A 13,724-nucleotide genomic window follows, 5' to 3' on the forward strand; every position below is an offset into this window, starting at 1 on the left:
ACTCTACGTACTAACACAATAGTTTGCAAATTACGTTATACAAGTAAATCACACTGAACAATCTCTATGTGACAAGCTCGTCTGAGAAGATATTGTTGGTAGGAGCCAGGGGTAAGGTGGCTCCGGCCCTACCCAAATTAATATTTATAATAGTTTCGGTTTTTATTTTTTTAGCTCATCTTATTGTTGAAAATATGAAGAATTTTTTAACTATGAAGAATTTTTTAAAATAGTATTCTACAAGTATCTATCTATGATCAAATATGACCTTCACGTAATAGCTTTAAGTTCCAAATATATGTTTTAGATCATTTTTACATTAACTCACAAATATATTAAATTGAGTTAATATTATAATATAAATATGTAATTATTGTATATTTTATTAGATATTTTTTTATTGCATATGGGCTTTAATTTCTTGCTTTTGTTTTTACATTCAAATTTATTTGATCTTAGTTTCTTATATTAATACTAAAATTTTATATAATTTTAAATTTTTTTATTATGAATTAGTGTATATTTATGAGGGTTTGATTTTGAAAAAGAATAAAGTAATAAACTTTCAAATTTATAAAAATTTGAATCTAACGAATTTCACAAACTAAAGTTGACGGAATAGTTTTTGTTTTTTTCAATAATTTTTAATGTATAAAAAAATAAGAAGAAAAGAAGAAAAAATAATTAATAAAAATTAAAATAAGAATAATCATAAATTATACAAACTAAAATAGATAATAATTATAATTGTCATCATTGTTGATAATAATAAAACAACGCATTATATTTATTATTATCTGTATTATATCATATTATTGTCATTTATCACGATCATGAATTATTTATTAAAAAATAATTCTTAATGAAATTATTTTGGAAAGTGGTTCTTATTTATCTAAGTTGTAATATTTTATTGAGATTGGGAGAAAAAGATTAAAAATGTTATAGTATTATTCATTAATTAAACTATAAAAATCTATATTATATAAGCTTAATAAAAATGCTATTTTTAAAAATACTTATTCAATTGTGATTAAAAATTTTTATTGTTAAATAAAGAAATTATAGATGATTTAAAATACTATTAGAGTTAAGATAACATGGTGTTGGTTGAAAAATTGATAACAATAAATAATTAATGAGTTTGAATCTTAGAAGAATCAAAGAGAACCATTTCAATAGTTTGCCGTCAGCCCTAGATAATTTAAAATTCTAGCTAGCTCCGCCCCCATATCAAATTCCTGACAATCGGTCAAACGTTCACATAATGTATGGCTCAGTAGTGTGGCATAATAACCAAAGTCACGTATCGAACAATAAATTTTTGTGGGTTCATATCCAAAGTATGTAATCGAATAATAATATTGTATTAAAAGAGTTTTTTTACATCATATAATATAGTCTAAGTCTAATGTATAAAATATTGTTGATTTTTGTATAAAACTCCATATGAGATATGGAATGAGAGTAAGCCTAATATGTCATATTTTCATATTTTTGGATGCACATGTTACGTTCATAATAGTGGTAAAAATCATTTGACTACCTTTGATGCTAAATAAAATGTTGGTATTTTTCTGGGATATTTGGCAGTGCGTATGGCCTTTCGAGTATTTGATAAAAGAACTTTAAATATTGAAGAAACCGTGCATGTTGTTTTTGATGAAATAGAGTTGACAGACAAGCAAACTGACCCAATTGATCAAGTAATCAGATGGAAGATATCGGTCTAGATAATGAAAGTGAAGATGAGATAAATATATAACTCTTCAGTCACTTCATCCTGAGGTACTAGATCAATAAGTTAGACTAAATAAGATTTTTGATGACCAGAATCATCTTAACCAAACCAATTTGAACCGAACTGATGATGTTCAGAATGTTGACAACTAGACTGATGAGAACCCAATTTAGGTAAATCAAAATGATCATACTCCAAACAATATTAATAATAGCCCTTTGGGTCCATGCTACAGACGGAGTAAGAAACATCCACCTTCAGTGGTAATTGGCAACCCCTCAGCCCTTCTAAGGACAAGAAAACAGATTCTAAATGAGTTCTTACATGATGCTTTTATCTCTCAACTGGAGCCTAAGAAAATTTATGAAGCACTGATGGACATCAGTCGGATAGAAGCAATGCAAGAAGAACTAAATCAATTTGACAGAAACAAAGTATGTCATTTGGTTCCAAGACCAACACATCAATAAGTCATTGGAACTCGATGGGTCTATAGAAAAAAACTGAATGAAGATGGGTTTGTGATAAGAAACAAAGCTAGATTAGTTGCACAAGGGTTTAGACAGGAAGAAGGTATAGATTTTGATAAGACCTTTGCATCAGTAGCCAAACTAGAATAAATCAAAATTTTTCTTGCATATGCTGCCTACAAGAACTTCGAACTTTACCAAATGAATGTAAAGAGTGTATTTCCAAATATCAACAGCAAAAAGAAGAGTATGTAGAACAACTACCAGGTTTTGTTAATCATGTTTTTTCTGATTATGTTTTTAGAGCATATAAAGCTTTATATGAACTAAAACAGGCACCACGAGCCTGATATGACACTTTATCACAATTTTTTCTTGATAATGGTTTTACAACATGTTCAATTGATAAGACCTTATTAATTTTTGTTAAAAATGATAAAAAAAGATCATAATTTGTTAATTTAGATTTATGTTGATGCTATTACTTTTGATGCTACTGATTCAAAACTTTGTGAGAAGTTTGCTAAACTGATGTAGCACAAATTCGAGATGAGCATGATGAGAGAACTTACATTCTTTCTTGGTTTGCATGTAAAATAGTTGGACAATAGAATTTTCATTAGTCATACTAAGTATACCAAAGAATTGTTTAAACGATTTGGCATGGAAACATATTCTATTGTAGCAACCCCCACAAGTCCATCAGTTAAGCTTGATAAAGATGAAGAGAGAATATCAATTGAGGTAACAATGTAGCAAGGTTTGATATGTTCACTGTTGTATCAAAATTCCAGCCGACATGATATCATGTTTGATGTATGTACACTACAAAAAAAATACGATTTTAGCGACGGTTTAGAGAGAATTTCATTAGCGACGGTTTTTACGACTGAAATTAATACCGTCGGTAAAGTCGGCGTTGCTAAATATTACGACGGTTTTTGAAAACCGTCGCTAACGTAGCGACAGATTTTAAAACCGTAGCTAATTTTGCGACGGATTCTTGACACCGTCGCTAAATTAGCGACGGATATTGTTAAATCATCGCCAAATTAGCGACGGAATATTACAAACCCGTCGCTAAGTAGCGACAGAATATTACAAAACCGTCGCTAAGTGGCGACGACTTAAGAACTAATCAGTCGCTAATTATATTATTTTTTTTCAAAAAAAATTATTTTTATAATTTGTAAATATTTTTATATAATCTCTTCAAGTCGTATAAAGTAATTAATATTTTTAAATTTGTAAAAAATTATCCAAAATGAAATTATTATCGTCCAAGAGAGAAAAAGAGACCAAAGATATGATGAAGTTGTGCCAAGAAATGTCGGGGAGGGGCGTATTTTTAGGTAATTAGCGATGATTTAATCAAAAACCGTCGCTGTAAGCGACAGATTTGATTAAACCGTCACAAATTAGCGATGGTTTTCTTCAACCGTCGCCAATTTAGTGATGGTGTTATTAACCGTCGCTAATTTAGTGACGGTTAAATTAAAACTGTCGCTAATTAGCGACGGTTTCATATAACCGTTGCTAATTAGCGACGATTTTAATCCAACCGTCGCTAATTAGCAACGTTTTATTTTAATATGTAGCTAAAATTGGAGATGATTCACAAATGTTTAAATGGCGACGGTTTTGGTAAAAATCGTAGCAACCGTCGCTAACCGTTTATTTTTTGTAGTGGTATGTGTGATCGATTTCAGTATGATATTAAACAGTCTCATATATTAGCCACCAAACATATTCTCAAATATCTAAAGGGAACTCTAGATGTTGGATTATGATATGCTAAGGACTCGTCTTTCAGTTTAGTTGGATTATCTGATGTATACTATGCAGGAAGTAAGATTGATCGAAAAAGTACCAGTGTATCATATCAGTTTCTTGGAGATAGACCGATTTATTGGTTTTGCAAAAAGCAAACATCTATTACAATATCAACTACAGAGGTTGAATAGTTAGCTATTGGAAGGTGCCGTGCCCAACTGCTTTGGATTCAACAATAAATAAGAGACTATGAGATCAATGCTCAAGAGTCAACAATTTTCTGTGACAACACTAGTGCAATTGCTATCACATTCAATCTAGATTTGTACTCTTGGTCTAAGTATATTGACATTCGTCATCATTTCATCCGAGATCACGTGTTCAAGAATGACATTAAACTGGAATATGTCTCAATTGAGAAACAAGCTGAAAATATCTTCACCAAAACACTTGGAGAGAATAAGTTTTCTTATTTAGAAATGTTTTAGGGCTTATTTACTTATCTTAACTGTGTTATTATTTTGCTCAGGAAAAATTAAGTCTCAAAGCCTTATTGATAATACAGTAGTCACTTACACTTTGAGTCTTGCTAACTGTCACTTTAGTTCGATAGCCAAACTGACAGATCACTCTTAGTCTAACTGATCTTATCATTTAATAGTTAACTTTAACGACTTATTTTATTCCTCATTAAATCTTTTCAGGATGACCTAAATTCTTAATTTCATTTTTTAATGAAATTAATTGGTTGGTTAATAAACCTTTTTTAAAAGAAAAAAAAATTGTTCATAAAGAGACTACCATGTATACTATATGTGAAATTCAAAATATCACACAATATAACTACCATTTAATCTCTTGTTATCTCTTTACCGTCTTCAAACTCTCTTAAATGTATTTTCATTTCTAACGTTTATTTCGATTTTTGAATATCTAACCATTTTCTTTTGTCGAGATTATACAACAAAATGGTTGTACTTGCAACTCTTGCTTATATCATTAATGCCCTAGCCATCGATTCTAAGTAAATTTACTCAATAGAAGATTCTGCTATCACTAAAGTTTCAAGTCAATCGAGTCATCTGGACTCCGAGTCTTTCTAAGCTATTTTATGAAAATTTATGTTCCAGAACTGAAAAATTTATATGGTAGTGGGGCCGCCACTGATGATGGAAAAATATTCATGTCTTTAGGAGAACAAAGTCTCCTTATCCAATGGTTTTTCTCTAATATATTTCAGTTATCCTCTGAAGGGATTTCTGCCTTATCTGAGAAGTGTCTAAAAAAGCAGCAATGGAAATGCAGGATAAGTTTTCTGCATACCACAAAGCTATAAAAATTTCAAGACTGAAGAAAGAGATGAATCTAAAATATTAGTTGCTTGCTAACATAGTGGCTAAGTTTCTGTTGGCCAAGACAAATTCATTTGCTGCCATTACTGCTGAGAAATTTCTAGTCATGATCTGGGTTTGCATTTCCGCTTTCAAGATTATTTGAAAATGCTGGAGTAAATCTTAGTGACCCAGTCACCCTCCATAAGTTCAAGGCTCTCAATGCCTCCAATAATGTATCTTTACTCTAAGACTCACACTTCTACTCCTCTTTTAATGAAGCCCTGGACTCTGAAAACAGACTTGCGTCTACTTCACTCAAGAGCTTTCCTGCCTCCCAAAAACCAAGTGTTGAGAAAACTGATGACAAGATAACTGAAAAGCCAATGAGAAACTGAAGCTGATAGCCATGCATGCCCCTCCAAGGGTCATTCGCATGCCATCTGTTCTCTCACCTCCTATTCCATGAAAATGAGTTGTGATTTGGGAACTAGTTGAGTACACCAGGACAAGATCGGATTCCACCTTTACCAAAAAGCCAATTTTTGGGAAAGGAAAGGAAAATAAAAAGTTATTGATGCTCCATAAAATGAGTCTACATCTGCAGTTCAGACTCAAATTGACTTACTAATGGATGAAGTCAATGTGTATTCTGAGAGCAAGATTGAGTTCTTTGATGAATGTGTTGAGATCAGAACAATCATCTTTACGAAGAAACTGAAGAAGAAGGCTACTCTGAATAATTTATTTATCTTGAAAAGGCAGTTCTGACACAAGTCAAGACTGTGGTAATTGCGGAAGCACTTCAACGCATAGACTATCTGATGGATCTCTTGCTAATTAAGAAACTCACTGCAATCTGTGCAGAACTCAGAGCCAACTATGATCCAACCAGTCCAATTTTTTTCGATGACATTGCTATACTTAGTCACACTACAAGAAAAGTGGGTTTCCACGGCGTGCAATATGCGCCGCGGATATGGCACGTTGTGACGCACGCTGTAAAGTTGAAAGCCGTCTTAAGTTTGAAACTATTGGCAGCGTGCGGTTTACTCTAATAACGGCGTGCGGAGTGTGCTATTGATAGTTATTTTTTGGCAGCGTGCCCCGCACGCTATGGTTAAAAGTTTCAACGTCGTTCAAAACATGCTGTTGAAAACTATTGGCAGCGTGCGGTTTACGCTGCGGTTTACTCTAATAACAGCGTGCGGAATGTGCTATTGATAGTTATCTTTCGTCAGCGTGCCCCGCGCGCTATGGTTAAAAGTTTCAACGTCGTGCCAAACATGCTGTTGATATGTTGACCAATTGGCAGCGTGCAATGCACGCTGTGGTTAAAAGTATCCATGGAGTGCGCAAAACATGCTGTTGATATGTTGACCAATTGGGCACGCTGCGGTTAAAAATATCCATGGCGTGCATAATATGCTGTTGATGATTCATTGGCCGCGTGTACTGCACGCTGCGGTTAAAAGTAACCATGGCATGCGCAATATGCTGTTGATAAGGTGAGCTATTGACAGCGTGCAGCACGCTGCAATTAGAAGTAGTGATATGTTTGTAGGGTGCAATGCAAGCTGTAATTGATATATTATTGTACGCTGTCGATTTGGTTTATCAGCAAAGTTCAGCACATTAACGTTATTTATATTATTATGAACCAAAATTTAAACAATAATATCGAAACTCAAAAGATTTATCACACCACATCCAATCAATCACCGGAATTAAAGCAAAATAATAAGATAACATAAAAACTTATAAATAATTAATGTCAATTCTCTTTTATCCAATAAGACAAATAACTTGATAAACTAAACAAAATACTCAGTAATATAATGGTTTGATGCAACAGTGTCTCTAACCCTAGAACCAATAAGATCTGTATCAGTCACACAAAACGATAAATTTAGAAAACCATGCTATTGTGCTTCCAGCTGCATCATCCAGAAAAATAATTTCAGAATTCGGTAGAATTAAGTGTACCTGCTCCACAAGAACTCTATCAACCAAAACTTTCCAACAAGATCCACCAAGAGGAACGTGATGCACTTTTACCGTTGGATCTGTGGATGCAATTCGACCTTCAGCAACAACTCCATCACCACACCAATGAAGCAACTTACATTTAGTATTTTCAGGGATATCTCCACGACTCACATTCTTTACATTTGACTGCATATAAACAATACAAAGTGTTAATTATGCCATATCTATTTTTATAACAAATGTGGTTTAGATAACACAAACTTTTAAGATAGTTACCCGAGATGCAACTTGATGTTGGTTCACATTATCAACCGTACCATTTTTTTTTAGACGATTGATATCACAACCACTACCAATATCATTCTCAATCCCAATGTTACCACCACTACCAACCTATATATTGATATAAAGCAAAAAATATGTCAAACAACAAATCTCCAATGTAAGAAGCTTCATTAGATTACTTCTATTGTGAGGTCACTAGAAATTATACTGTGCGGAAGAAGCTCTTCCAAATAATTTGTATATTGGCTTCCTTACTAAATAATGAAAATATAATGAAGCTTCTTCCACATCCATGAGTCCTATTATTACTCCTTTTAATTTCATTTTTACAATCTAACAATCTAAAAATGACCATAAAAACACATAACTAAATTAAAAATACTTTGAAATCACAAGAGGTGCACCAATCGAATGTTGTTTTCTCAAATACAATCAAATGTTTCTTATAAGTGACTTTCAATATTTAATTATACAACAAAAAGTTGAATCAGCTAGACAATATATCATTTAATATATTTTAGTCCAGAGGTATGAGTTCTTATGGTGAAATTATACATCATCCAAAGAAATTCAGCTAGAAAATATGGTAAGGAAGCCAATATACTAAATTTTAGTCCAGAGGAAGCCAATATACTAATTTTTTTTTTTATCTCAAACAACAAATCTCCAATGGAAGAAGCTTCATTATAATTTCATTATTTAGTAAGGAAGCCAATATACAAATTATTATGACCACAACAACCAAATTAAACATAAAAATTCAAGTGCAAAACAAAAATACATTAAGCTACAAAGTAAACTAAATAAGACTAGTGAAACTTATACCATTTTTCTTCCCAACAATAAAACAAAAAAATGACCAAGACAAAATCATAGGTCACTAAACAAAAATTCTCAACAGAATCAATACAAATTATTTTATCTATTGTTGTTTAATTACTAACCTGTTCTTGCTCATTTCATTGCCTCATATTTTGGAAAACAATGGACCTCATTTGTTGCACTTCTTGTTGAAGGTTGTGCATCATACTTTGAAGTTGTTTAATAGTTCCATTTTGTTGCAAAGATGCTCCAACTTTTGAAGGTGTAACTCCAAAGCCCATTCCAGGCACTGTACCTCGAATTTCCTTCCCAAATACAAGGCTAATTGCATCCTCAGCAATGTTAGTAGTGTTTTGAGATTCAGATGCACATTCTTCTATTTCTTTATGCAAATAACAAACAAATAATTTTTGAGAAAATAATGAATTTAAATTGACCATTTTTTTTACAGAAATAATTTTATTACCATTTTTACTCCAACAGCTTAACCACTAGATTGTCCATTTTTCTTCTTATGGCCTTCAACCCATACTTTTGTTCTTGTAATTGGTATATCAACAGATCTTGTTTTCTCCTTGATTAAGAGGCATATAGAAATATATGAAAAATTAATTAGGAATATAATTCAAAAAATGTATCATTAAAAATAAAAATAAAAAAAACTTTGAGAAGAACTTTTCATAAGGTTTTTCAAATAATAATAATTATCATAAAGTGAGCCAAACGGGCATAACCTCTCCTGCTCATTGTGTGGTTGTGTATTTGCTTTGCCCTCATTGCCTTTTTCACTCTTTTCCTGAAAATAGAAAACATATAACATATTCATATATAATTGATTAGTCATATGATTGCTAAAAATTAAAGAATCGATCCAATGCATGAATGTCACATAATGTATATAAATGAAAAATGAAGGCCCTTATTTTTATTTTTGGTCTATTTTTGGTTAAAATAATTAACATTATATGAGCCAGAAAGCCTCCCAATATGTGTTTTTGTGTGTATATATATGTATGTATTATTATATAAATAATACATGCACATGAAAGAGTGCTATTTTCTGTATATAAAGGCTTATCACATTGCATGTGAAGTTCAAGAATAGACCAACATAACAAGAAAAAAAGCCCCCTCAAGTTTGCGTTAACTTCTAGCTAGTGTTATTTTATGGCATGTTTAAACATGTTCAACAACGATCCACAACAACAGAATCTCTACAACATCACACCAAGAATCTCATTTTCTAACGATTTTGCCGATCAACAGCCCCCAATCAAGCTCGAAAACATCTATAGAGAGGCCCCTGTTTCCTCGGATTTCGAGTTCTCAGTCCCAAAGTACTCTATGATCTCTGCTGACGAGCTTTTTTCCAAGGGAAAATTGGTGCCCTCGAAGGAAAATTGCATAATAGATAGCCCTACTACCCTTAAAGATGAGCTTCTTATTGGTGACGACGACTACGAAAGCGTATCGCCAAGAATAACCAAAAGGACGAGCCGGTGGAAGGAGAGGTTTATTTTTCATAGATCGAACGTTGTTTTTTCCCAAGTGATGCAGTAAAAAGAACATTACCTGTTGTGTGATTCGTTACTTCTTTGAATTATTAAATTTAAGCCCAAAAATAATAACAATTATATGCATGTATCAAACAGTCAAACAATCCATAACAATGAATTGATACTTACTTGAAATGGTGATGATCGTGTCTTCTTTACAAACAAGTCCCATTGGTTTTGATCCATAAATTCGGGCTTCAAAAGACAAAGATCTCGTGAAGCCACTCGACCATCATCAACTTTTCGTATAAGTATTTGGAGATTGGACTTTCTATCACGCCACAATTTACCTAACTTTTGAAAGATTGAATGTTTCTCCCACTCCTCAACTTTATAGTTCAACTACACATTAACAAGCATAAAAATATTTCTACATTTTGTAATAAAATAGGAATAAAAAAATAGTGATAAGTATTACCTGAAGACAACACCACATCTTATTATTCATTTCCTCGTCTAAGTCATTCCATCGATCTAACGTGTATGACACAAATTCTTTTACCATGCAACCTAGAAAAGTGGCGTACTTGACCGAATTATCTCCAATTGCCTGTCCAAACTCATTACGTTCTAGATCTTTGGGCTGTTGTTGGCCACTAACCAAATTAAACTTTGATGGACCTCGTCCTTTTTTCTTATTAGTTTTGGCATCATCAACTAGCTCTTTATCACGCAAATATTCTGATGAATTAGATGAAGTGTTGGAGTCCACTCTCGATAGCTTATTAGCTATATTTTCCTACAAAATAGCATAAAGAGATATTATCATGTAAAATTGAGACTTTGTTAAAATTAAAATAAACCAAATTCTACAAAATAATAAAATATCACCTGAACTTCACCTACAGATACCTTGCTGCGTTTTTGGCCCAATCTGCTCATTTTTTAATGCTGTATATGAAGATATAGTCAAACATGTAATATAACATGATAATTCGCTGAAAATAAAAAGAAAAAAGACAAATATATTGCAACAGTAAATAAAGTGTAAGGGAACCTTTTAAATTAACTACAAACTCGACAACCGAAAATTTCAATCAAATCGATTAAGTGGATTAGTTTTTAGGTTTAAGTTCTGTCAGGTTTATGTTCAAACATGGTTGAACATGCTAAGTGGATCAGTTTTATCTCATAAATAAAATGAGAAAATGAATAAAAATATAACCTCAACTTCTGCCATAAATATTAAAAACTAGCCACAAAATTGTTAAAGTAGATTTAATTCAAATCCAAAAAAAAAAAAAATTACTTGTCATCTAGCTCTAATATTAGCTACATAAATTTAAGACCAATAATGCAAAATTTAGAACCTAAAGATTCATCAAGCAATACACTTAATATATGGAAATGGAATAGCACCAACACCAAGAAATGTGATTTTTCAAAAGGACAATTAATATTGCGAATCAAAAAAATGAAAGGAATGCTTCTTTTTATTTGTCTTTATTTTTAAAACCTAAAAACTAATCCACTTACTAACTAACAGAACTTAAACCTAAAAACTAATCCACTTAGCATGTTCAACCATGTTTGAACATAAAACTGAAGGATCTATGATTTTCGACCACATCTAAAAAGAAAATCTTCTAAACCAAAAACAACAATCTTGCACACAAGGATTCAAGAGAAAAACAAATATTTTCTGGGAAACGGCTAAAGAACAGGAGAGAAAGCGAGATTCTGAGCGAAATCGATATGATTAATTGTGAAAAAAAATAAACATAAACGACACACATCTGAATGATTGTAAGAAGCAAAGTTCTTGGAAAGGCGTAACCAGGGCAAACACAAGGCCATGGAGGGTAGCGGCGAGTGGCTCGCGGTTGCAGCTTGGGTGGCGTCTGATGGGATAGCAGATGGAGCAGCGAGAGAGTTTGGATGGGTCGTGTAAACAGAAGGCGAAGAGGCTGGCCGTAGGCGGACGGTGAGTCGGCGGTGGTAGAAGGAGCCGACGATGACTGAAGCTAGGTAGAGGAGCGATGAAAAATTTCGAAGAAGTTATGTTAAAATTCTGACGATGAAATTGTGGATTTGAATGCAAAGGTTCAAAAATTAGAATTTTAACAAAAGATAAACAAACAAATTAAGGGACGATGATTAAGAATTTGGCGATGTACGATGGGAATAAGAGAAAAAGATTGGAGGGTTTTGATCGGGAAAAAAAAGAAAGGCGCGATTATTTGGGGATTTGGCGCCTCAATTGTAAAGTATTAATTTTATTGCCAATATTCACAGCATGCATTGTGCGCCGTAAATATGATTTTTAACAGCTTACTAAATGCACGCCGTTGAAATAAAATACTTTAACAGCACACTTTCCGGTATGTCGTTGATAAATATATTTACAGCGTTTTTGTTCTGCACGTCGTGGTTGGTGTAAGGTGCAACCACATTAACGACGTGCATTTTAAATCACGCCTTTAAAAATTATATTAACGATGTGCTTTTAATGCACGCCGTTAATGTCGTGCCGCAAAAAATCAGTTTTCTTGTAGTGTCAGCTGGACATGGATCTAATCACTCTGCAGTAAAAAGTCAATGTTTGGGTGAATGACTATCAGTTATTCATACTGGTTGACGCCAATTCTATAGAAAAGTTTGATAAGGACCATGCCAACCCAAATGAAAACACAATATAGGACTATGAATCTTCATCCAGTCAGCCTCATCAAAGTCCATCATCTTTTCCTCTAATCAGGGAAATTTTCCTTGGTACCATGGATGAAGTTGTGCATTCTATTGCACAAAGACATATTATGGATCTATATGAAGAATAAGCCCTGGTACACGAAGTTTTCAACATTGCTGGATCAAATGAAGAAACTTTTGCAGAAATACAAGAACAAGTTGGAGATGTGGCCTTTCCTGAACCAGTCAGCAAGGTCGAAGTGTTGATGAGTGAAGGGCATACAATAGTGGCTAATATTCTTCAAGAGTAGTGAATCTGATAGGGATTGAAGATGCAATCACTCAGTCTGATTTGCAAATTGAACAAGGTTTTCAAGCTCAACCGATTCTGCTGATTGAACAAAGACCATCATCCAGTTCAAATTCAAATCTCTCCATGGTTGTTGTATCTCAACCTATATTAGTTAAAGAAATTCCAAGTGTTACTAGGTCTCCAGAATCGAACATCTCTGAAGACCACATTTAGGACAATATCACTGCTAGTTTGGCTTCCTATCACCTCAAGTCTCACCAATCCGCAGAGGAGTCAGATCAACACTGAAAATTGTTCGGACAGCTTTCGAGACAAATTGCTGACATAAATAGCACACATTTCCAAGAAGTTTATTGGAATTTTTAGCTCTCTGGACAAATTGAAAAGGATCAAGTTCTTACTACTCAGACTCTCTCTTGAAAAATTTCTACCTCCAATCATGAGCTATAGTAGTTAAGGTAGACAAAGTTCATGAAGATCTCTCATAAAAAAAATGATACAGTGTCTACTCGAATGAGTTCAGTTCTTGAAATTTTGAAGACCCCTAGTGTTGACAAAACGAGGGAAGTTAGTCAGAGAGGGGAAGTGAGTCAGAAGAAAAACACAACAAAGAACAGTTTTCCAAGAGATCAACTGAGTCAAGCAAGTACTCGAGCAGTCGCAGAGATTTTCAAAGAAGATAGTGCTAGCTTATCAATTTATCTAAAATTATTCTATATAAGATCATTTAAGATTTATAATTCATATTTTGTCAAACACCAAAAAGAGAAAAATTGTTGGATCAATTAAGTTTTCGTGATTTAACAAAATCAGCCA

The 13,724-nt window shown here is 33.0% G+C and overlaps 1 protein-coding gene and 1 long non-coding RNA gene across 3 annotated transcripts; both read right to left on the minus strand.

The window, feature by feature from the left end:
* Nucleotides 1–7,258: 7,258 nt before the first annotated feature.
* Nucleotides 7,259–8,962, minus strand: LOC140978732 (uncharacterized). The gene is made up of 3 exons (XR_012175604.1): nucleotides 8,534–8,962; nucleotides 7,581–7,697; nucleotides 7,259–7,490 (listed from the first exon to the last, which is right to left on the minus strand). It is a non-coding gene; the product is annotated as an uncharacterized lncRNA (long non-coding RNA).
* Nucleotides 8,963–10,048: 1,086 nt separating this feature from the next.
* On the minus strand, nucleotides 10,049–11,007 carry LOC140979710 (uncharacterized). 2 transcript variants are annotated; one of them, XM_073445253.1, is made up of 4 exons: nucleotides 10,965–11,007; nucleotides 10,799–10,858; nucleotides 10,386–10,706; nucleotides 10,049–10,309 (listed from the first exon to the last, which is right to left on the minus strand). In XM_073445253.1, the coding sequence occupies exons 2-4, from the start codon at nucleotides 10,847–10,849 to the stop codon at nucleotides 10,064–10,066; spliced, it is 618 nt and encodes a 205-aa protein (XP_073301354.1). In that variant the 5' UTR covers nucleotides 10,850–10,858; nucleotides 10,965–11,007; the 3' UTR covers nucleotides 10,049–10,063. The 2 variants fall into 2 exon arrangements, with proteins under 2 accessions (XP_073301354.1, XP_073301356.1); XM_073445255.1 differs by lacking the exon at nucleotides 10,965–11,007 and having other exon boundaries at nucleotides 10,820–10,939.
* Nucleotides 11,008–13,724: the final 2,717 nt, after the last annotated feature.

Source organism: Primulina huaijiensis, chromosome 6 (genome assembly GCF_012295235.1).
Source record: "Primulina huaijiensis isolate GDHJ02 chromosome 6, ASM1229523v2, whole genome shotgun sequence".
Taxonomy (NCBI): Eukaryota; Viridiplantae; Streptophyta; class Magnoliopsida; order Lamiales; family Gesneriaceae; genus Primulina; species Primulina huaijiensis.